General features: G+C 32.4%; 5 protein-coding genes across 5 annotated transcripts; all 5 read right to left on the reverse strand.

Annotated features, from left to right (window-relative positions):
• Positions 1–9,352: 9,352 nt before the first annotated feature.
• On the reverse strand, positions 9,353–10,180 carry OCT59_013741 (uncharacterized protein; the record flags this gene model as incomplete). The annotated part of the gene is made up of 2 exons (XM_066141712.1): positions 9,353–9,948; positions 10,060–10,180. The coding sequence occupies 2 exons, from the start codon at positions 10,178–10,180 to the stop codon at positions 9,353–9,355; spliced, it is 717 nt and encodes a 238-aa protein (XP_066001822.1).
• A 485-nt stretch (positions 10,181–10,665) lies between these two features.
• OCT59_013742 (uncharacterized protein) lies at positions 10,666–13,248 on the reverse strand (the record flags this gene model as incomplete). The annotated part of the gene is made up of 4 exons (XM_066141713.1): positions 10,666–10,786; positions 11,118–11,699; positions 11,771–12,008; positions 12,093–13,248. 4 exons carry the CDS (start codon positions 13,246–13,248, stop codon positions 10,666–10,668), a joined length of 2,097 nt encoding a protein of 698 aa, XP_066001823.1.
• Positions 13,249–16,326: 3,078 nt separating this feature from the next.
• On the reverse strand, positions 16,327–17,178 carry OCT59_013743 (uncharacterized protein; the record flags this gene model as incomplete). Its single annotated transcript, XM_066141714.1, has 1 exon — positions 16,327–17,178. One exon carries the CDS (start codon positions 17,176–17,178, stop codon positions 16,327–16,329), a length of 852 nt encoding a protein of 283 aa, XP_066001824.1.
• A 563-nt stretch (positions 17,179–17,741) lies between these two features.
• Positions 17,742–19,575, reverse strand: OCT59_013744 (uncharacterized protein; the record flags this gene model as incomplete). Its single annotated transcript, XM_066141715.1, has 5 exons — positions 17,742–18,019; positions 18,089–18,541; positions 18,623–19,195; positions 19,280–19,305; positions 19,394–19,575. The coding sequence occupies 5 exons, from the start codon at positions 19,573–19,575 to the stop codon at positions 17,742–17,744; spliced, it is 1,512 nt and encodes a 503-aa protein (XP_066001825.1).
• Positions 19,576–19,936: 361 nt separating this feature from the next.
• Positions 19,937–21,389, reverse strand: OCT59_013745 (uncharacterized protein). The gene is made up of 2 exons (XM_025317114.2): positions 21,290–21,389; positions 19,937–21,197 (listed from the first exon to the last, which is right to left on the reverse strand). Exons 1-2 carry the CDS (start codon positions 21,290–21,292, stop codon positions 20,115–20,117), a joined length of 1,086 nt encoding a protein of 361 aa, XP_025179058.2. The 5' UTR covers positions 21,293–21,389; the 3' UTR covers positions 19,937–20,114.
• Between the last annotated feature and the right edge of the window lie 456 nt (positions 21,390–21,845).

Below are 21,845 nucleotides of genomic sequence, written 5' to 3' on the forward strand. Positions count from 1 at the left end.
ATTCACTGGGTTCTAATAGATGTCGAACTTCAGTATAGCTAGGTAAAAGTGGTTCATTATAACCAACTGGTCTCCTATGTTCGACAGAAGGTCTAGCTATTATTTTTTTACCTTTTAATGTCTTTTTTACAGCCTCGATAGGAGACATACCTATTAACAGAGTAGGAGTATTATTGAAAATATTATCATTTATACGAAGTCCTTTAAACCATGCCCTGGATCTATCAGTCAAAGGCAAATGAAAATCTTTAGCATCTTGCCGAAAATAAGCATGTTTTTCAAATTCTTGATGATCACATTCAGCAATAGCTACACCACGTTTAGAGTTAGCATACTGAATTCTAACACCATAGCTAAGCAATAAATCTCTACATTCACCCATATATTCAGTACCTCTATCTACAATAAAAGTATTTGGATAGCTAAGAGGATTATTAGGATCATCATAGATTTTCCAAATCGCTCTAGCCATCTGTAAGGCTGTTTTATCAGTCAATGCAAAACTACAACAATACCTAGTTGCAACATCTTTGATGACGCCCCTATACTTATAAATCTGAATACCTACTTTATCATGAGGCGTGGGAGTAGTATCGCTCTGGTGCACTTCATTTAAAAAATGTATATTATTAAAGGAGGCATACTGAATAAATTTTAGCTGAGGCTTGTGAATCTGATGTAAAGCCTGCTTATTTAGCCAATTTTTTATAACAGCCAAAGTAAACCCATATCTGGCTTTCTTACAAGCCATTTGCATTTTTTCAGCAGACCGATAATATCCCTCAGATCTGTAATAAAGTTTCTGTAAAGCAAGATCCCGATCTAAGTCTCGAGCTTTTTGAGGAACAATATAAATAACCGGGGAGTCAAAGACTCGAAGCCTTGCTTCCTTTCCCATTCCAATTCTTTATAATTACGAAAAAAAGCTGGCATCTATTAAGTCAGATTCTATTCATTAGCTGAGGCGCTTTTTTCCTTACGCTTTTGTCTAGCTTCTATCTCCTTCTACAGGTTTAATGGAGTATCAAACCTTAGGTAGATTGCAAGAGGATCATCTTCCGGCCTAGTGAGATCAAATACAACAAACTCACCTTTTCGAAGGTAGCTATTAATGACCATAGATGCATTTTTTACATCATCAGTATAGCGCCTAATGATCTTAGAAATATCTTCATGCGAGCTACCGGAGTTAAAAACTACTAAGTAAGAGGCATTTTCACGAATGAATATAGGGGCTTTGTGATATTTTTGTGTTACATATATGCTTGAAATATTCTGATGTCGCCTATTTCCAAAAAATTGGCCAATTTGGTTTTGTATATACTCTGGAGCTAGACATATATCCTCAAAAACAATCACTGTACTTCGTTCTGGTGAAAATGCTCTAACACTAAGGATTTTTTCTGGTGATATATAGCTAAATCGTATATTTTCATAGTAAAGTGCTTTTGGATCTTTTGAAATTATACCATACATATATCTTACAAATGCCCATATTCGCTCGTTAGGATGATAACCACAAACTATCAAATCATCGCATGCAATATATCTAGACCCTCCTTTCTTTAGAGCTTTCCTTGAACGGATAAAATCCTAGGATTTATCTGGATTATCCTATTATCCAAATTTATATCCGGTTAATTTTATACGGATATCCGGATTTAAGAAATTATGAATGAATAATTCTATAGATTATCCAAATTATCCGAATTATCCTGAAAAATGATTAATATGTATAATCTGATTGACTGATTTGATAGTCATGCACAAATCGGCAATCGTATATAAATATTTGGTATTTTGTACTACTTTTAAAAAAACGTTTTTTTTTTATTCAAAGAATTTATAGAACAAAGAATATTTTAAAGTTTAATCTAAATATGTCAACTGAAAGAACTTTAGAAACACATGTACAATCTGAAGATAACTATATTGATATAATTGATATAGAAAATCATACGCCCGTAACATCACCTTTAGATAATACTAATATAGAAGAATATACAAAAAATGCGTTTGATAAACTTCTTAATAAAGAAGAACATGATTTAGATTTTCAAGCTAAAAATAAGGGAAGATCAAAACTTCGCAGTTGGGTATATAATTGGGGTGAGCGAAAAAATCATCCATCAAATCCAAATAAATTTATTTTTGAATGTAATCAAAAATTAGATAACGGTGAAAACTGTACTTCAAAAATTGAAACTTCCGGTCCTACTGGTAATATTATTAGCCACCTTAATCGAAAACACAAAATTTATGAACATTCTAAACCTTCAGCAACTATTACACCATCTTTAAAACAAGTAAAAATTGATTGTTATACTATTTCATCAGATTCACATCCACAAATGACACCAGATCGACAAAAATATTTGGAAACTCTTCTTTTTGAATGGCTCATTCTGGATTTTCAACCTCTTTATCTTTTAAAATCTCCTTCTTTTTGTCGATTTATTAATGCTTTAAGTGAAAATTTTGAACTTCCAAGTGATAAAGAATTTTGAAAAAGAATATTTGAAGCGTATGAATTTTCAAAAAATAAGCTTAAGCAGTATATCCATGAAAATGCAGCTTCAGTTTCACTTACTTGTGACCTTTGGACTTCACGTAGTAAGCAGGGCTTTCTTGGAGTTACATGTCACTTTATTACACCCGATTTTGAAATGAGAGAAATTACTTTAGCTATTCAATATATGCCCTATCCACATACCGGAGAAGCTATTCAACATGCGTTAGAGAAAATTATTACTCAATGGAAATTGCAAAATAAGGTTTTTTTTTGTACTACAGATAATTCATCTAACATGAAAAAGTGTCTTAATCAAATAGTTTGGTTACATAGATTATCATGCACTGCACACACAATCCAATTGGTAGTTGGGAAGGGATTACTTACTGCTGAAATTCTAATTGCACGTGTAAAAAGATTAATTAATTTTTTTACTTCACCAAAGCAAAATAAGCGTCTTTTAAATACGCAAAAAAAATTTCAGACGATGTTGAAGAAGGGAGTGATTTACATGGAATTTTTTATAGGGCAATAACCGATGTTGAAACACGTTGGTCAAGTACATATATAGCATGGAAAAGGTTAATTGCTTTAAAACCTTATATTGATATTGTTATTTCATCATTAAATGCATGCAAAGACAATAATGCTAAAGAGGACGTTGTAAACGGTCGAATATCAAGCACGAAAAGATGATAAAATTCAATCACTAAATGTAATTGCCAAATATTAACAGTCAGCGGTCATTTCAGATCACTTGCTGATCATTAATTAAAATAATTTTGTGTAACCATAATTGAATATTTCATCATGTAGCTAAAAAAAGAAATTCTTAATACAACGCTTATACAAATTAAGTAAATTAATAGTTCGTCATGTGTATTATAAATTTTCATCATCATTTCCTCTTTAGTAATAATAATTTTTTTTTTTGCATATACAAGAAAATTCGTCTCAAAAATGAAGTTTTCCTCCAGATGCAACTTAAAAGTAGATGTAAAATACAGTTTAAACGATAAAAATATATGTAATTTTACGAGAAGAAAAAGATTTACTAAGTTAAAAAAGGTAGTTATTTAGGTAGTTTTTGTGTAAACTGCAAAAAGTTAATTTTTATAATAAAAAAAAATTTTTTTGATTTCAATAAAACTTTTAGCAAAAGCTTTTTTTAACCATTAATTATTTTATTTCTAGCCATAATATGGCGAAACAAACAACTTTTGTTAAGCTTAGAAGGGTGATTATTATACCAGATTTTTTGTTATTTATAAATTTTGTTAAAATTTTTTAATTAGGACGCTAATAAGAATTTTTTTTTTTATTAGAATAATATTATTAGGTCTATTTGGGTGTCATAAATAATTTTAAATCGCAAAACTAGTCAAAATATAATGTTTTTTTGTTTATCTATATTAGACCTTTAATGCTTAAATATTGGTATTGTAGTAATCATGTAAATTTTTGTAATTTATTAAAAAAAAACTTTAAAATTTTTAAATTTTAGTTCATTTAACAAGAAAATAAAGCAAAAATTATTTATTTATAGAAAAATTCAAATTGGATATTAGGTTTGCTTTACCTTGTTAAACCATAAATACAAATAGTATAATATGAATAAGTAAAATGTTTTTTTTATATCTAAAGTAACGTTAAAATAAAAGATATTTATAATATATTTAAAAAAAATAAGCAAAAGAAAAAAGTTAAAAAAGTTTTCTTAATACTTTATTAGATTGCTATATCAAAATAACCATATAATTGACAACCTTCACTGGCCAGATGCAACTGAATAAAGTGAAGTTTTTGACTTTTAAAAGGTTTAAAAATATTTTTCAAACCTTGAACGAACATGTTTACTATTGTTAGAAAAAGTGTTACATTGCATAAATATGGTGTTACCTTTGACCTGAAAATTCTGATTTTAACAAAATTTAGGCCGGCATTATGAATCTGGCCGGAATTAAGAAAATTTTGGCCAGAATTATAATTTAAAAATTAATGAATTTTAACTAATCAAACTAATTTAGCCGAATTTAAATATTAAATAAATATTATATACCTAAAGACTGTATCATATTAAGAATTTTTATTATAATATCATAGTACAAAAAATCTCACCACTAATTTTGCTGAAATGACCAGTGACTGTTAAGAACGAACAAATTAATCATAGATTGGCGTAGATGGATAAATAATTAGCCGAAAAGGGTAAACATTTAGGAAGAGTAATGATCTACATGATGTAATATTTATTGAATGATTGACAAAGAACCAATAGGATAATTAGAGTCGATCAATTGCGGCTTAGCAATCTTTAACAATAAGAACAATTAGAAAGAATAATTATAAGCCACAAAAGATAGATTATAAGCAAAACACATAAAGCGAATTGAAAGAATATATAAAATAATGTCGGAAAGATTAAAGAACATAAAATAATATAAAAGATAATATAAAAAGATAGCATAAAGATGGAACGAAAAAGATAATATATTAAAAAGAACATATATAAAAAGATAATATATTAAAAAGAATATATAAAAGATAACATATTAAAAGATAGCGTATTTAAAATATAGATAGTATATTAGAAAGATAGTTCAAAGATAATATGTAAAAAGAACATAAAAGATAGTATATAGATAGAATAGAAAGTAGCATAAAAATTGTATAAATAGAGAGCGGAATTCAAAGTAATTCCATAGTTCTCATCCACAGAACTCAATAAAAATATAAGTTTCATTTAATTATTTGTTAGTAAAGTTCAATATTAATTAAAGGTAATAGGTTCGCCCTAAACTTTAATTAATGTTTGCTTAATTAATTTTAATTGAATAAAATGAAGATGAATTAAATATATGTTTTTGAAAAGTAATAATTCGTAGCGAGAGCTATCGAAGTTTGAAATTAAAGGTAAAAGTGGATATAATTTGGGGAAAATTCAGAGAAGTTAATTTTATTTTATATCGTTTGATGTTTTATATTACTAACGCTATTTATGTCGTGAACCAAGAATGTTGTTGTATATTGTTGTTACATGTTATTCGTTGATTATGTTATAGTTAATTATGCTGTTGATTATTTGTTTGTTTGTTCAATTGTTCGTTCGTTCGTTCATTCGTTCGTTCGACCATGAGAATGCCCGTTCAATGTGGCAACTCTGTAAATTGATGACAGAGGGAATTGGGGGATCTCAACGTGAAAAGGTTAAATAAAGTTAACCTTACTAATGATGAATGGGAAATTATAAGAGATTTGCTTGAAATTTTGGGTTCCTTTGCTGAGTTAACAGAAAGGTTGGAAGGGACGAAATATGCTACAATGAGTTACATATATCCAGGTATCATTAAACTCAAAACTATGTTTAGTCTAACAATAAACTCTAATTTAGATTTGGAAACAAATGATGATGTGTTTGAAAATCATCAATTTGAAGAAGTTGATGAAGATGATGAACCCGATGCCAGACGAAAAATCAAAATAAATACTCCTACTAATACCTTCGGACTTTTGGATGGTATTAAATCAAATCTTTATAAGGCACTTGAAAATTATTTTGAGGTAATTGAAAAGGAAGCACTTATTGCGGCACTTTTAGATCCACGTAAAAAAAAACAGCATTTGCAAACAATGAACAAAAGGTATTAGCAAAAGCTAATCTCCACGAAATTTATGAATTAGCAAAGAATACTAATATTCAACTAGAGGAATGTGAGCCAAAACCAAAAAAAAGAAAAACTTCAACACGAGTTTATAAAAGAAGCTTGTTCTTAGATGATGAATCTCATGATCTTCAGACTGAAGATAATGAAGTTGAACGATATTTAGTAATGGCACAAATCAAAAACGATCAAGATCCTTTAAAATGGTGGGACGTAAATAAGAGTCGAATTTCCGGTCTTAGCACAATTGGCACGAAAGTATTTATCTATCCAAGCAACATCGGGGGCAAGCGAAAGGGTCTTTAGCGATGCTGGATTGATAATGTCCTCAAAAAGGACAAGTATGAAGGCGGATTTATTTGAAGCTTTAATTTTTTTGAAAAGAAACGGCAATTTAGTTGGAGTAGGTGAAATGTTTAATAATAATAATAATAATAATATGTAACAATTTTACTAGAGTTTATTTCACTTTATGTACTCGTATTAATTAATTAGAATTTATATTTGCTCCACCACTCCTTACATGTTTGCTTTTGCCGAATTATTTTACTAAATAAAGAATTATTGTGATCGTTCTATAAATGAAAAATAAATTTTTTATTATTTTATTACAATGATAAATTATTAATAAAGCACCTCGAAAATAAATTACAAGTTCAGGACACAACCCTATACATGAAATTTCTATCTAATATGCATGATTATTTGTTTTCAAAATACTCTTGAACTCGTTGTTTCTTCATCGCCGGCTCCTTCTCAACATCTACCCTATCCTTCAATAACCCAACAATGGGCGTCTTCACAAAATGCGTGATTGAGATTAAGATTGGGATTAAGAGTTAATCTGATTTCACAAAAAACGTGATTAAGATTAAGGTTAATCTTAAACTGATCATGATTGAAATTTCATATGAAATTTCAATCTTGCTCATGGAGTAAGATTAAGAACAAAAAATTAACTACCCGCAAATTCCTTCTTTTTTCATATATTTTTCTTAATTGTAACATGCATTTATTTTATTTAATACATTTTTTTATAGTTATTTCAAATGTAAAATGCGAGACGCGAAACTTTTGAAGTCTTAAGTTCAATGTGTTTAATAAGTATAATGATTATTATTAAAACAATAATAGTTTGAAGTTCATTAATTTCGTTATTCATTACTAAAAAAATATTATAAGAGGAATATAGAAGTTAAAAAAAATTTATTAAAAAACGCGTAATGGTATATTCGATTTTGTAAAGTAAGATTGAAATGTTAATCTTAATCTCAAGCTGATCTTAATCTCAATCCTAATCTAATCCCAATCACGCATTTTGTGAAGACGCCCAATAACTTCTATCACTCGCTTCACATTTTTACACAATTCTTTTTCATCCTCTGAATTCTCTTTCAAAGCAGACTCGGTAAATCGGATATTAAGAGAATTTTTACTTGTACAATATATTCCGTCCGAAGCGTAAAGGATGAAATACCAATCCGTAGCTGTTGTAACGATTCCATAAATATAATCGAAGTCATCTCCGAATGCATTACCCGCGATTCTGAGCAAAGCTAATGATCACTTGATATAATATCCCTTCCGTGATGCAAATAAGTTCCTCAAGGGCCTTGATTGTATAATCGACTCGACCAGTATTTTCTTCACCAACAATTTCTAACTGGGGAGCCAAAGTAATCTCTTTTTTTGTTATTCTCTTGACAATATATAGCGAAGACCTGATACTTCATAGGAAATATTTCAAGATATCTTACTCAATTTGTACGTAGTTGTAAGTGTAAAAATGAAATTCAATTGGTTTGGTATATTATCAATTTATTTTTCCAACTCAATTTAATTATAGGGATTAGTAAGAAAACGGCAAACTCATGATGAAAGATACATGTATCAAGCTGAAGAATGACCGAAATATATTCGCACCGCATGGCTTCATTGCTATCGGCAAGAATAGTCCCTATATTTCCCAACCTGCGTTTTATTTCCCTTATACATTGTTTCAATTCCTCATCATCGTCTTCAAGTGTATATGTTTCTAGAAAGTGGAACATTAAAATTAGCCCATCAACTCACGTAATAGTTTGTAAATAATAAACTGAGAAGATAGGACTCACTTGGTGGAAATTGACGGATTGCACCTATCCCATTACCATCAATCCCATACTTTGCTAATACCTCTTTTAAGTCTTTCTGAGTCTTATACGAGGAAAATGAGCGCTTCTTTCTCCTTACACTCCTTAATGAAGTCTGCAAGCCTCGATGCAGGTCCCAGTTTCATTCCATGTCACTCAAGTTTTTCTTCGGTTAACTTGAGAAAGTCACGCCCATTAACTTTTTCTTCGCGAATAACTTTCAAGTCATCAAGCTCCAAGTCCTCTTCTCTCTGTAAAAATTCGATAAGAGCATCTGTTTTATATTTTTTGATTTCGTCTGCTAACGTGAGTGACACATTTCCAGTTTGAAGGCTTCTGACAATCTGACAACGAAAAAAAAATAAAAAAAAATGGTGTTACGTACTTACGTAATTACGTTCCAATTATATCCTAGGATAATTTGAATTATCCTAGGATGATTACTCGGATTACCCGTTATCCTAATTTGGCAGGATATCCGGATCTTCAAATTTCCCAATGGGTTATCCTAAATTATTCATAGGATAATCCAGTGAAAAGCTCTACCTTTCTTACCTTTATATATATATTCAGCTTTATCATCAAGAAAAAGATTTCCCAAAATATTAGTCTTACCTGATCCACTTATCCCAGCGACTAGCATACGAAAAGTTCATAATGGACTTGCAGGATGCGACTGAATTCGGGATGATTCGTACTTTATGGCCTCATCTATATCCATAAGGTAAAGTTTCATAGGGGTAGTCCTGTTTTTTGGTTCTTCTGTGTATTGGATTGGGAATCCATAACTATGATTTCTATAGATTGGATAAAAAGTTTCTTTCTTTTTGGTTGGACAAAAAGTTCGTCCATATATATACCATATAATTAATATCACTATGAAGGCTAATATAATAAACAAGAATATAAGCGGGATTATATACTGATCAGGGTTACTACCTCCTAACGCAATAATAGGTACAGCTGAAATACTATTACAATCTCCTTTTCCATTAGGCTCGCGCTCTGAGCAGTGTGAAGAAAAATGGGGTATCTCTTCTACTGTTTCACGCACTATACTTATAATTGCTGGATGATGGATTTTCTATGGGCAAATTTTTTCTGGAACATAATGTCTCAGAAATTTTAGTCTCATAATCCGCTTCTGCACTACCTATTTTTGAATCATGAGATATCTGATGCAATTGTGAAGCAAACTGATCTAGTTCATCTTTTTTGGCTTTGCGCTCTAGATCACTTACCCTAGACCTGAGGCAGAAAATTAATCCATCCTTAAATGATGAATTTTGCGTAACTTTCTCCAGTTCATTTTTCAATTCCTTCACTCTAATCTCAAGAGAGGAATTGTTCTCTTGTTCTATCGAACTGCAGGAGGGATCATAGGTAAAATTTTCACATAATTTTTCTGACTTTGAGCTTGCAAGAAGACGGGCCTCCAGTTCATTTATTCTAACCTCAAGAGAGGTAATTTCAGAATCCTTTAAATTAATCTTAGACTTTAGCGATTCTATTTCTTTTAACTGTTTGGCATTAAGATCAACATGAGACTTTCGTTCACAAGTAATTTGGAAGACAAGCTTATTATTCAAACCATTTAGTTGCTTAGATAGAGGATAAATTGATTCATAGAATCTTGCATACGCTTATTTTCTTCATGTAAGTGATCTAGATCATTTTGCATACACTTATTTTTTTTTATCTAAGGCATGATATTTAGCTATAAGCTGTTTGGCAGATCTTATAAATATTTCACAATCTTTTTTTAGCTGTTCTTCAAGTTCTAAACGGCTAGGTGGATATCGATTGGATGGAGGGCTTCCAAGTTTACTGCCATCATTATTACCTACATCATTCAAGGTATAGATTCGAGGCATAGTTTTTTATCCCGCAAATATAGACAAAAATAAAAAAAAATATTTTTTCAAAATAATATCATGCTCTTCCTATATTTCCAAAATGATAAATTTATTCTAATTATCCCAATAATTCTTTTTGAATTAATGTATTTATCCTATTTATTCTATTAAATTATTTTCGAAATAATACATTTTTTCTAAATATTAAAAAGACTACGCTTATCTTATTTATCTCAAAGAATACATTGTTTCTATTCATCATATTTAAATATTTTTTGAAATAATTTATCTGAAAAAAAATACACCAGCGAGATTATGGTTAGACAACGTATGAATTGTAATGCTCCTCCATTCTCACCAACCGATTATGATTTTATTATGCAACGTGAAAATGAAAGGCCGAGGAAGAAAGTTTTAGATGAATTGATAGGCAAATATAATACATCAATGAAGCGCATATATCAGATTTGAAAAGGTGAAGAAGCTAATAGAATTGCCTGGAATCAACCAATAGCTGATATTTCTGCTGGATCTGAAAGAGTGGTCTCAGATAGATCTGCTATAATGCCATCTGCCAAAATAGGAGGGGTCTCAGGTATTACTTCCTCTCCACATGACTTACCACTAAAGAAAAATAGCCGAAAAAAGAAGTTAAGTAAAACGAGTGTAGCCTTTACTGAGACGGATAATACTATTAACCATACTCCCTCTAATGATAATATATCTAAGATGGGATCTGAACTTGAAAAAGTATTAAAAAAAATGGATGACATCGGTAATTCCATTCCTTGAATTAGCGTCAGAGGCGGAGGATGTATATATTCTTACTACTTTTCAGCAAGTATTTTTATGGCGCTTATTGCCGCTTAAGCCCAAGCCCTTTCTTCGGCGGCCTTTGCAAGGAGTATTGCTTGAAGCATTTGTACAGTTTACGCACTTTTTTTAAGTCATTCACCTAGTCGGACTAGAGGAATCGGTGGATACTTGGTCCTGCTCCTCTTTTGGCAGATCCTTGACTACTGGAGCCTTGCTAAAGGTTGGGATAATATATACCTTTCCATGTAACTTTATGCGAAACTGGTTTTTATTTGACTCAAGGACACCTTGAACCTTTCGAATGTTTGACATACCAAAAAATAGCATTAGTTCTGTTTCACCATTATCAATATGAACAAAATTTCCAATAACTGTAACCGTCTTATTTTCTTTATCCTTCAAAGTAACTGGCACGTCTGTATACCATCCTAATGAATCGGTGATATGCTTGGAATTGCCCTTTATAGCAAAATTAGATGGTTTATCAGCCTTCCATCCAAACGCCTTGATTGCTGGGTCATTTATACCACCAAACTCACTGGCGCTATCTAAAAAAGATTCAGAAATAGTTAAGTCATTTATAATAGCATTCAGATATTGTAAAGATGATAACCACTCATCTGATTCTTTCAATTTCTCCTCCTGAGCCTTTCGAGATAAGCACATTTTTCGTATTGGTGGTGAGAGCTTAGACAATAGCTGATCATATGTTTCAGGTTGGCTAGATTCTAGAGGTAAGATTGTATTAGTATCACTGGCCAACTTATGCGAAGCGCCTCTCGGCTCATTTACCTGTTTTTTTTTACTGGTAGATCATATCCAATCCATCTATTATCATCCTCATCATAATTACCACCACCATTTTCCTCATCATCTGAATCGGGAGGAACTATAGGTGTAAGAGGCGTAAAATATGACCAAGTGAATTTAGATTGAGCTATTGGTCTTTTTGGACAACTTCCTTTGCTATGGCCTGTTTCTCCACAAATTCCACATTTTTGTATAAATGCTTTTTTCTGAAATAGATCAGCTAACTGATTTACATTATTCCGAGTTTCTTCAAGTCCTTCTTCAATCCTATCAAATCTAGCAGAATTATTGTTTCACTGTGGACGAGGTCTTTGAAAAGGTTTTACAGGATAATCTGAGTCTAAATCTTCCTTACTTAATAAACCTATTTCTTTTAAGTATTCTGATACATAATAATTCTTGAGACCTTCCTCTGTTTTCAATGAAGATGGTGGACCTCTCGGCTGTCTAATGGGTTTAACAGTTTGTGGAGCAGGTACTTGCGCTTGTTGAGTTATTTGAGATTGTAATTCTGTAACTTTCTTTACTAATGTCTGGTTTTCAGTTTTTTGTTGTGCTAATGCATTCTGAATTGCTTCTTGCATATCTTCTAAAGATATTTCTTGTTGTTGCAGGGCTAAAACAGGTGAAGGTTCATATATTTGCCGAGATGCTCGATTAGATACTAGCAGATCAGATGTTCTATCTCTTTTATGTCTAGCTATTCGGCATAATTCTATCTCATAAAGCTTTTTAGCTAATTCATCTAATGGCAAATGTTCACCAATATCTTCAGCTTTTTCAAGCCATAAAAGTGGTAAAGCATCTAAGAACTTTCTACGTAATTCTTCAGGTCTATAGTTTGCTTGTCTACCTATTCGTAATATTTTTCTATATAATTCATCTATAGTCATGTCTCCCTTTCTGATTGTTCCATACATCAAATCCTGAAGTTCCTCTTTTACTGTAGGAAAATGAGTTTTTAGCCACCATACGGCTTGACCAAATCGAATACCAGCTACAACTACTGTATTTCCAGCATTAGTATTTGGTGCATTTACAGGAGCATTAGTAGGACAGCCACCTGCTATACACCAGTCTTCATTCCAAGCATCTTCTACAACTCTTAACTTGACTATTGCATTTCCTGGTTGGCCAACAGCCTCATTTAATGCATTAGCTCCTATCTGTACTGCAGTTCGCCCATTTACTGCAACTAAGTTATTAGCCTGCCCTGTATTATCGAGTAAGTTAGTTAGCTTCCAATTCTGCTTTGTAGTAATCTCATCATCAAACCATTCTAAAGTCCTTTCTCTCATACAGGCTCTTAAATGTCCTATTGCATTATCTCTTCCTGTTGGAGAACCTGCTACATTATCATTTGGATTTATTCCCCGATTCTGCAAGTCTAGTCTAAGTTGTGCAAGAAAGTCTGGGATACTATCATCCCAGTCAAAATATGGATGAGGTATTCCTGCCATGTTTACTTGATTAGGTGGATTATTCTGAAGCGCCAAAATTTGTCCCTGCAAATTTAAATTATTCTGTTGCTCAGCTTGGGTCTTATTTTTCCATTTCTCGTATCGCTCATAGAGCCTGTCACGATTAAATTCTAATAGACCTACCCTATGAAAAAAGTCTGTGTGATTTTTGTTGAAAAATCATTCAATTAAATTCACTATGATTTCTGTATATTTGACCATACAATAATTGTGCTAAAAATTGCAATAAATCACACAATTATTGCATGGTAATTCATTCAATAATTATCCTATTTTTGACCTGAATTTATACAATTATTGTGTGATTTCTGAGCCAAATTTTAGGCCATATTTTAGGAATTATAGGTTAAATTTTACAGTAATAACAGGCAATTTATAAAGTGAAATTATGAATTTTTATTGACTTAAAATATAAAAAATATACACAATATTTCATAAATAAAATACTAAATTTGATATAATCATAAATATAAAAATTTGTAAGAAAATAAAATAAAATAAAGTATGATAATAACATGAAAGTAAATTAGTAGTATCAAAGAAGAAAGTAAATTATTAGTGTAAGTAAATTATTAGTATTAAATAAATAAAAAAGTATGAAGTTAGTGAAGAAAGCAAATTAGTAGTGTTAAAAAGTAAATTATTAGTGTTAGTAATAAAAAAGTATGAAGTTAGTGAAGAAAGCAAATTAGTGTGTTAAAAAGTAAATTATTAGTGTTAGTAATAAAAAAAAAGTATGAAGTTAGTGAAGAAAGCAAGTTAGTAACATTAAAATGTAAAAAGTTAGGAAAATAAAAAGATAAAGAACACAAGTTTTTCTTACCTGATATTTTAAAAGAAAGTTGAAGAAAAGTTAAAAGATTAAAAAACATAAACAAAAACATTTCGCGTCATCATATTTATTTTGACGATCAGATCACGTAATCAACATATATAATTTAAGAGTTAATTTTTACCGCATAATTCTGGCCAAATTATAATTCCAGTCAGAACTAATTGTGTAACCTAATAAAAAGTTTTTGACTTTTTTTTAGTTACAAGATGATACAAAAATTTCACCAATGGGTCCGAAAGATGCCCGTTTATAAGCAAATATGCAGTTGAAATTTGTGTAACCTTACTGCATAAATCACTTTACTTATTTATAATGGTTAAAAGCGGCATTTCACCCTAAAAGTGGTCAAATGTAACCATACAGGTAAGATGGAAAGTAGTATAGTAGGATTACTCAAAAATTGCTTTCTGTATCCTAAACTTTAAGCTATTTTCAAGTTGTACAATAATCACAATTTTTATTGTACAAAAATTGAATGTTTTCTGTATCCTAAATTTAAGTTGTATAAAGATCACACAAAAATTGAACATTTTCTATATTCTAAATTTAAGTTGTACAAAAATTGCATACTTTTAATATGCTTTGAAAAACTTCATAGCTATTTTTATCCAAAAATCTGCAATAATTGTACAATTTCCACACGGACTTGAACAAATATCATACAAAAATTGGATGATTTTTTTTCATAGGGCTATATTCCCTCTACTTCGCTGTAAGTGATGGGCATTTCGCTGATATAGCAATTGTAAGGCAAATTTTTCCTGTAGCAATATACCAATATGGGTTCGCTTTCCTGTTATATTGTTTAACATTCTATTTACTTGATTTCAAGCATTGGTCCGCAACTGACAAAGGTTAGCAATAACCATTTGTTCTACTCCTTCAGCATTTTGCCTTTCGTATAATTTCATTATCACGCTCATCTGTCATACATATACTCTTTGCACGGACTAAATCCCGATGCAAATTATTCTCTTTTCGGCAAATCTGCCTTGTCGCCCTTTTTATTTGATCAGCTAAGATTTTTCTACCTATTGTTGTATTATTCAGATAACCATCTATAGCATTTACTAGCTCTGTGATGGTAGCCATTTCTAAGTTAATATTAGGATTATACAAGTCTGGAGAATTCCCTCGTTCTGGCGAATTTTTTTGTAATGAGATGGTTCTGATCTGACATCACAATTTCTCTACCTGCTCCTCGGAATTTACTAACAGACTCTCTATACTAGAAATATGTTTTTCATTATCACGAATATCCTTCTTAGCTTGATATAGTTGCTTTTTTAGGCTGGAAATTTCAGATTTTAGCTCTACTATCTCCTCTTTCGAAGCATTCTCAAGACGTTTTATCTCACCATTAAGAGTTTGGATTTCTTGTTCACAACGGACACATTCACGTTCCAGCTCCCTGATCTGCTTTTCATTTTGGCAGTTACTATCAACTTCTGCTTGCAATTCACTACGAAAATGGTAGTTCTCCTCCTCCAGCTCAGCTTTATATTCTTCACATGTTCTTCTCATTTGATTTTGGGACCTCCGAAATGCCATTCTTTTTGTGATTATAAAAGAGAATCAGAATGAGCCAACTACAAATCTTCGATAGCACCCTATTGGAGGCGCTCGAAATTGAAAAAATATCATATTGCGCGAAATATATTATCGCCCAACTGGCTATCATTCTAATCCCAAATCATTAAGAGATGCATATAAAAAGTTATAGCACCAATTCCACCTAAGCAATGTAAAGATTTTTTAAAATCAAGAAATATACCAAATTAATTTCACTGGCCTCTTCTCAGATAATGGTTTACGTTTCCGTGATGTGAAACGAATCCATGCCTCATTTATTATGGAAGCTGGTAAGCAGCTGCAATTCAGAATATGCTTGGTTAAATGCCATTATATATTTATACATGGCGCAAAAAAAAATGGAATTCCATGAAATTTTAAAAAATAGACCACCAGGGTCAGTTTTATTATAATACAAATAATACATTTATGGCCTTTTTATAAATAAGAAGAGACACGCTAGATGGATCAAAAATTTATGTCACACATGCCTAGGCCATAAGGTGTGGAGGCAATATTCGGGATCTGGGTTAAGGACTAATCTGGAAAAATTCATTCACAATTATTATTCATATCTAGTCACATTATACAACTGGATAAGAGCTGGGAATTTTGTCGGAGAGTCACATGAGATGTATTCCCTTATACTATTATACATATACATTCATTCCAATATAATTATCCAGTCTAAAATGTGAATATGCTAACCAGATAATTTCATCACGTGGTTTATTCGGATAAGCAGTTACCTGTCTATGATAATATTCAGAAATTTCAATCATTTTTACTGATACTTTGTGGAATCTTACAAATAATTGAATTTTCTTATCTTTTACCCAATCGCCACCTAAAAACTTTTCCTCATCAGTAGTACCATCATTTCTCAGCGCATTCCAAATTTGAGATGCGAATGACGCAGGTCTCTTCTTGTAACTCCTCCAAGCCTGTTGGATAACTCTTACATTATTAATTAAGCGATTTACAATCCTTTTCTTAATTTCATTTGAATGTTCATAAGTATAATTATTCAAGCCTTTTTTGAATATAAAACAATATGTTAGATAAATCTCATCAACTCTATCAGAACTGAGTGATGATACACTCTTTCGGCTTAGCGCTCCTCTTTTTTTCACATTCTTTCGTATAGGATTAGAATATGCAAGATGCTTTTTAGTGGATTTAGTAATACATTCATTCAGATGCTTATTAGCACATTCAATGGTATTTTCGTAAATAATTACCAAGGAGTCGCATACAGTGCAATAAATATGAAATGAGCGTCTCCCAGCTTTAAATTCCCCATCTTTATATGATCTTTCAATCATCTGGATAAATCCATTCTTAGAAAAGTATTTCAAGTTATTTTCAAGAAGTGTCTTAAATGGATAACGAACACGGGAACACCATATTTCTGGTGTTTCACTACTATACCTATATTGCAGATTGTTTAACGCCTGCACTACTACAGGATTCAAACCATTATAGTCGCTAGATTTAGCCATTTTACAGATATATGGAGTTTATAGCAATTTATAGTTGTTTTAGTGATTTAAAGTGTTCTTAGCTATCCTTGAGTAACATATACTATAGAATATCATCATTCAAATTTATACGGATTTACTGGTTAACAATTAATTGATTTGTAGCCAATTTAGAGAGACTACACACTACTAAACTCAAATTCGATTGGGATGACCGGCCAATCAGATTTCGGATTTTTTCTTTAACCGGATAGCCTGAAAATGATTACGAATAAAATGCACATGTTCGAGATGATCGGCTAATTTAGTCATGTGGATTTTTACTAGAAATCTTATTGGGAGAAGTGTGACATTAATGTCACAGCTAAACCAATGAAATCTGGCAAAGTTTTGGAACAGAGTTATGGGTTATGACAATTTATATGCTGAAATGAAAACTGGAAACTTTATGATTTTTGCTCTGAGAGCCGTGACATTAGTGTCACACTACTTTACAAATAAAAAATAAAAAATGGCCGTAGCCAGTCCTGAAAGGACCCTTTATTATCAAGAGTTACACAAAATACATGTAGCAGTAGTACTATTTATTCATTTAATCTAGCAATAAGAAAATCGACATCATCTGGAAATAGATTTAAGATTGTAGTAGCATTAAAAGACTTTAACCGTTCTATTGCTTCTATACCACCAACATTACTAAAGAGCCTGAAAACCTTTTTACCCCTTTCCTTTCTTTTTCGAAGGTTAGTCTCGGTAAGCTTATCTTGTACAGAAATCTGATTCATGATTCTATCGTTAACTTTAGCATTAGATACATCCTCATTACAAGTTTTTCTAAAATGATCGAATAACTGCTTAGTAGCTTGGCCAAAAACATAATAGCATCGAAGCAAATCATAAGTGGTTCTTCAAAGATTGTCTTCAGCAGTACCAATCTTATTATATAAATCGAGAAAATCAAGCAAGTTTACGTCCATTTCAGAGACACTCGACTGCAAAGTGATGAGGGGATCTCGAGAGAGACCATCTTCTAGGGACTCAGGAGAAGTCAACTCCATAATTAGTTTTTTCAATGTAGGGGAATCATTTCTATCAATCTGCTTCCTGATCTGCTTCGCTTTCTTGCTAGATGATTGTTCGGTAGAAGCAGGATTCATAGTGCGTTTATTCTGTGTGGTTCTTGAGCCCTGGGTTTCAAAATTGTCAGTTACTATTTCATCGTTGTCAGTTTCCATATCAGCAGTTTCCGTATCATTAGTTGATGGACATATAGGGCACAGCTTTCGTGGATTATCGATACAGCTGTAATGGACAATATGCATGCAGGTTAAATATACGAGTGGTTTCGGAGGACCTTGGGGTTGAGGGGAGATTCGAAGAAAGCCTAGAGGAGGGAGGTATGAAGAAAAATCTTCAGAACATTTAGCACATCTCAAAGTACTTTTGACTTGCTGAGTTGCTGTACCCTTGATCCCTCCCATCCGTATAGGTGGTGAAGATAGGGTAAACGTCCCCATTAAGTTGGATAAAGGTGAAATTCCACTTGATTGAGAGGTCACTCTGGAATCAGGTATTGGCAGATCGGAAATGATAGTAAGGCCATCAGCTTGATCTAAGATGTCCACACTCTTTCCACAGTCGGGGGCTGGACATGCGCTTGAAGTACCAATAAAAAGTTTTTTTTTGATACAGAGTCTGTGAAAAATATGTCCGCAGGCGAGGTATGAGAATGCTTTGAGAGGAGACATTAAAATGTCATTGCCACATTCGGGGCATGAATCTAGTTCTGGGAAATCAATATCTCCAACAGTTTCATCATCAAGACTTTTGAGGATATTATATCCAAGGTTTTTAAGATTAACAAGAGAGGGTCTCTCAGATTCCGAAATACTGCTCTTTTCTCTACTTTGCGTGTTGCCGATTGGGCCAATATTGATTTCATCAACAGTGGTCACTTCCGTATTAACAGAGCTATCTTGGTTCTCCATACCTGCCCACTTATCATCACTCTCGTGGTCAGCTATCTTGCTGGCTAAAGCTAAAGACGGGTTTTTATAGCATTTGTAAATTTCGTAGGAGAAAACATTCCCTTCGGGATTAATTTTCACCAGCAATTACACACTACATTTCGTCATTCCGTTAATCCCCCTGCAAATCGATAAAAATGACTTCATGATAAGCATAGATATCCCCAATCCCATATGCGAAATAATGATTGCTAGAGAAATATCCATACCTGAATATTGTTTTGCTAGTATGACAGTAGCGTGAGGGAAGAAATGGAATAATGCTTCGATGGAAAGAATTTTTTGTTAGACATGGTGCGGAAAAAAATAATGTGAATATATTATATATGCCAATCTTACGTCGCACAGCCCCTATTCTTCGGCAAGAATTTCTCCGATATCTTCTGTGCATTTCAGGTGATAGGGTTTAGAATACCGCAGTCTCTTTTGGATAAGCCACCCACGTGATTCGAAAAGGAACGAACGAAGTAATAATATTTAGGCCTAAGCGAAAACTTGTATAAACTGGGTATGGGATTCTTCCATTCTTTCATAAGTTTATCCAGCCATACAGTGCTTAAACGGCTCTCTAGAATACCACGACGCATTAGCTCTTCACCGATTAGCCTATCACGATCTTTTAGTATTTTATGGTATTTTCTACGATCTTCGTTTGTTTCTATTGAACTACGATAAAATCCTATATCTCTCTCCAAGAGAAATCGGGGTGAAACTTTTACATATATTATTAAAAGGAGATCACATGATATATTCAAATAATGTAAACTGTATCTTTTTTTATTAAGAATTAATATTATAATAAGCTAAAAATTTAAAAGATGATTAATTAGGATGTCTAGTAAAAATTAAGATACATCACATTCTTATTAATATATAATACAAAATATAATGCAATAAAGATTTTTTCTTATCGATATTTCGTTAATAAATTTATATGTTTAAAGCTTCTCGCACTACAACTTGAAGCTCATAGAGGTCCAAATTAAATCCAGCAGCAAATCCTACGGGAAGTGTATTTGGTACAATAGGAAATCCTGCGGGAAGATTATTTGCTGGAACTCCATCAAATAATTCTGTTCCAGGAATATTCATTGTATATGTCGGAATGTTAGCTGCATTGCAAGGAGGAAAGTTATTGTTATTATTATTAGGATCAGGACGCCCAACACCAACAAAGCTACCAGGAGGAACATTCATTTGCTGTGTAATATAGTTTACAGTATTTGTATCAGGATTTGCCGTCCCAAAAGAAATGACCCTAGTTGGAACCAGCGGGGTTGGACTTGTACGAAGGTACAATGCAGCAATAAGTGCAATGGTACTAGTGTTTGTAAGAGCGTTTGTACGAATTCCAAAAATCTTGATAGCTAACACGATTTGGATTGTGGTTTGTTGACCGAGGTAGCGAATTGCCGTTCGATGAAGATCAGGAAGACTCTGAGAAAAACCAACCTCAATCATCATTGTTGGAAACGCGTTTCCATATCTATCTGCAGCTGGTGCACCTTGTTGTGGCCTAGGACGATGTCTTGGTCGGACATAAACATCTGGCTCTCTGCCAGAACCTCGACCCAAAGTTGTGGTTGCATCAGTACCATATCGAAAATCCTGCATATTCCATATGCTCATAAATCCAATGATCGCTCCTGCTACTTCTGCATGAGGGGCGGAAGGTACTTCATATATTTTAATTTTCCCATCACACAAGTACATGCGAACAGAAGTATTCATATTATTTTCACGATAACGGAGATATTCTTCAAGTGGTACATTTTCTTTTATAGTTATCTCTCTTGATCCTGTGTATCCTTCTTCTTCTTCTTCATTTACTTCTTCCCCTTCTTCTCGGGCTTTTTGGAATGTGAGCAATTTTTCTCTTGCTGATTCAATAGCCGCGGAAGATAAGTGAAGCCTTTTCTCTCGTGTAGGCTGGAAGGTAAGTTGACTAGAGTCACTAGGCTGAGAGGCAAGTTGACTAGACTGTTGACTAGACTGTTGACTAGACTGTCGAGACTGGGAACGCGTGATACGATAAGGAAAATAACGAACTCCTGAGTCTAAAATTATATCACTAGTTAATAACTGTTAAATTCCTATAATCTTACCATCTGTATTGTTGCGGGAACTTGAGGCCATAATTTATATATTTTAAGAGTGATTGTTAAGAGATTTCTTTTTTTTTTACGTTTTAAGGTTGATTGAATTGATTGGAGATTTCTTTGAAACGGATATTTATAAGACCGATTGTCGCACAGATTTAGTAATAATCACATGATACCAAGCATAATCAATTGTCACAGAATTTTTTATACTTGCGAAACTATGCGAATAATAGAATTAATCTAAAATGACTATATGGAATGTGAAGTTCCCGGATCTCGTTACTTAATAAACTACTTATCTCTCATGCAGAAATAGGCTGATTTAGGACTGCATTCTCAAAATATGCTTATCGAGTGAGATCCTTTGATATAATCGCATATTTACTGCCTTGACTATTGATCCATACAGATACCAATGCTTTTTTTCGCAAAAATGCCATCACGTGGCTATTATCGCGAACTTGAGTTTATTGCTTGAAGTGTTGCAGGTGAGACAATATTCCAACTTATCTTGAGAATAGAACTTCGCTATTTCAGGATTATAAGGGAGCTGATTCCC

Source organism: Rhizophagus irregularis, chromosome 21 (genome assembly GCF_026210795.1).
Source record: "Rhizophagus irregularis chromosome 21, complete sequence".
NCBI classification, from domain to species: Eukaryota; Fungi; Glomeromycota; class Glomeromycetes; order Glomerales; family Glomeraceae; genus Rhizophagus; species Rhizophagus irregularis.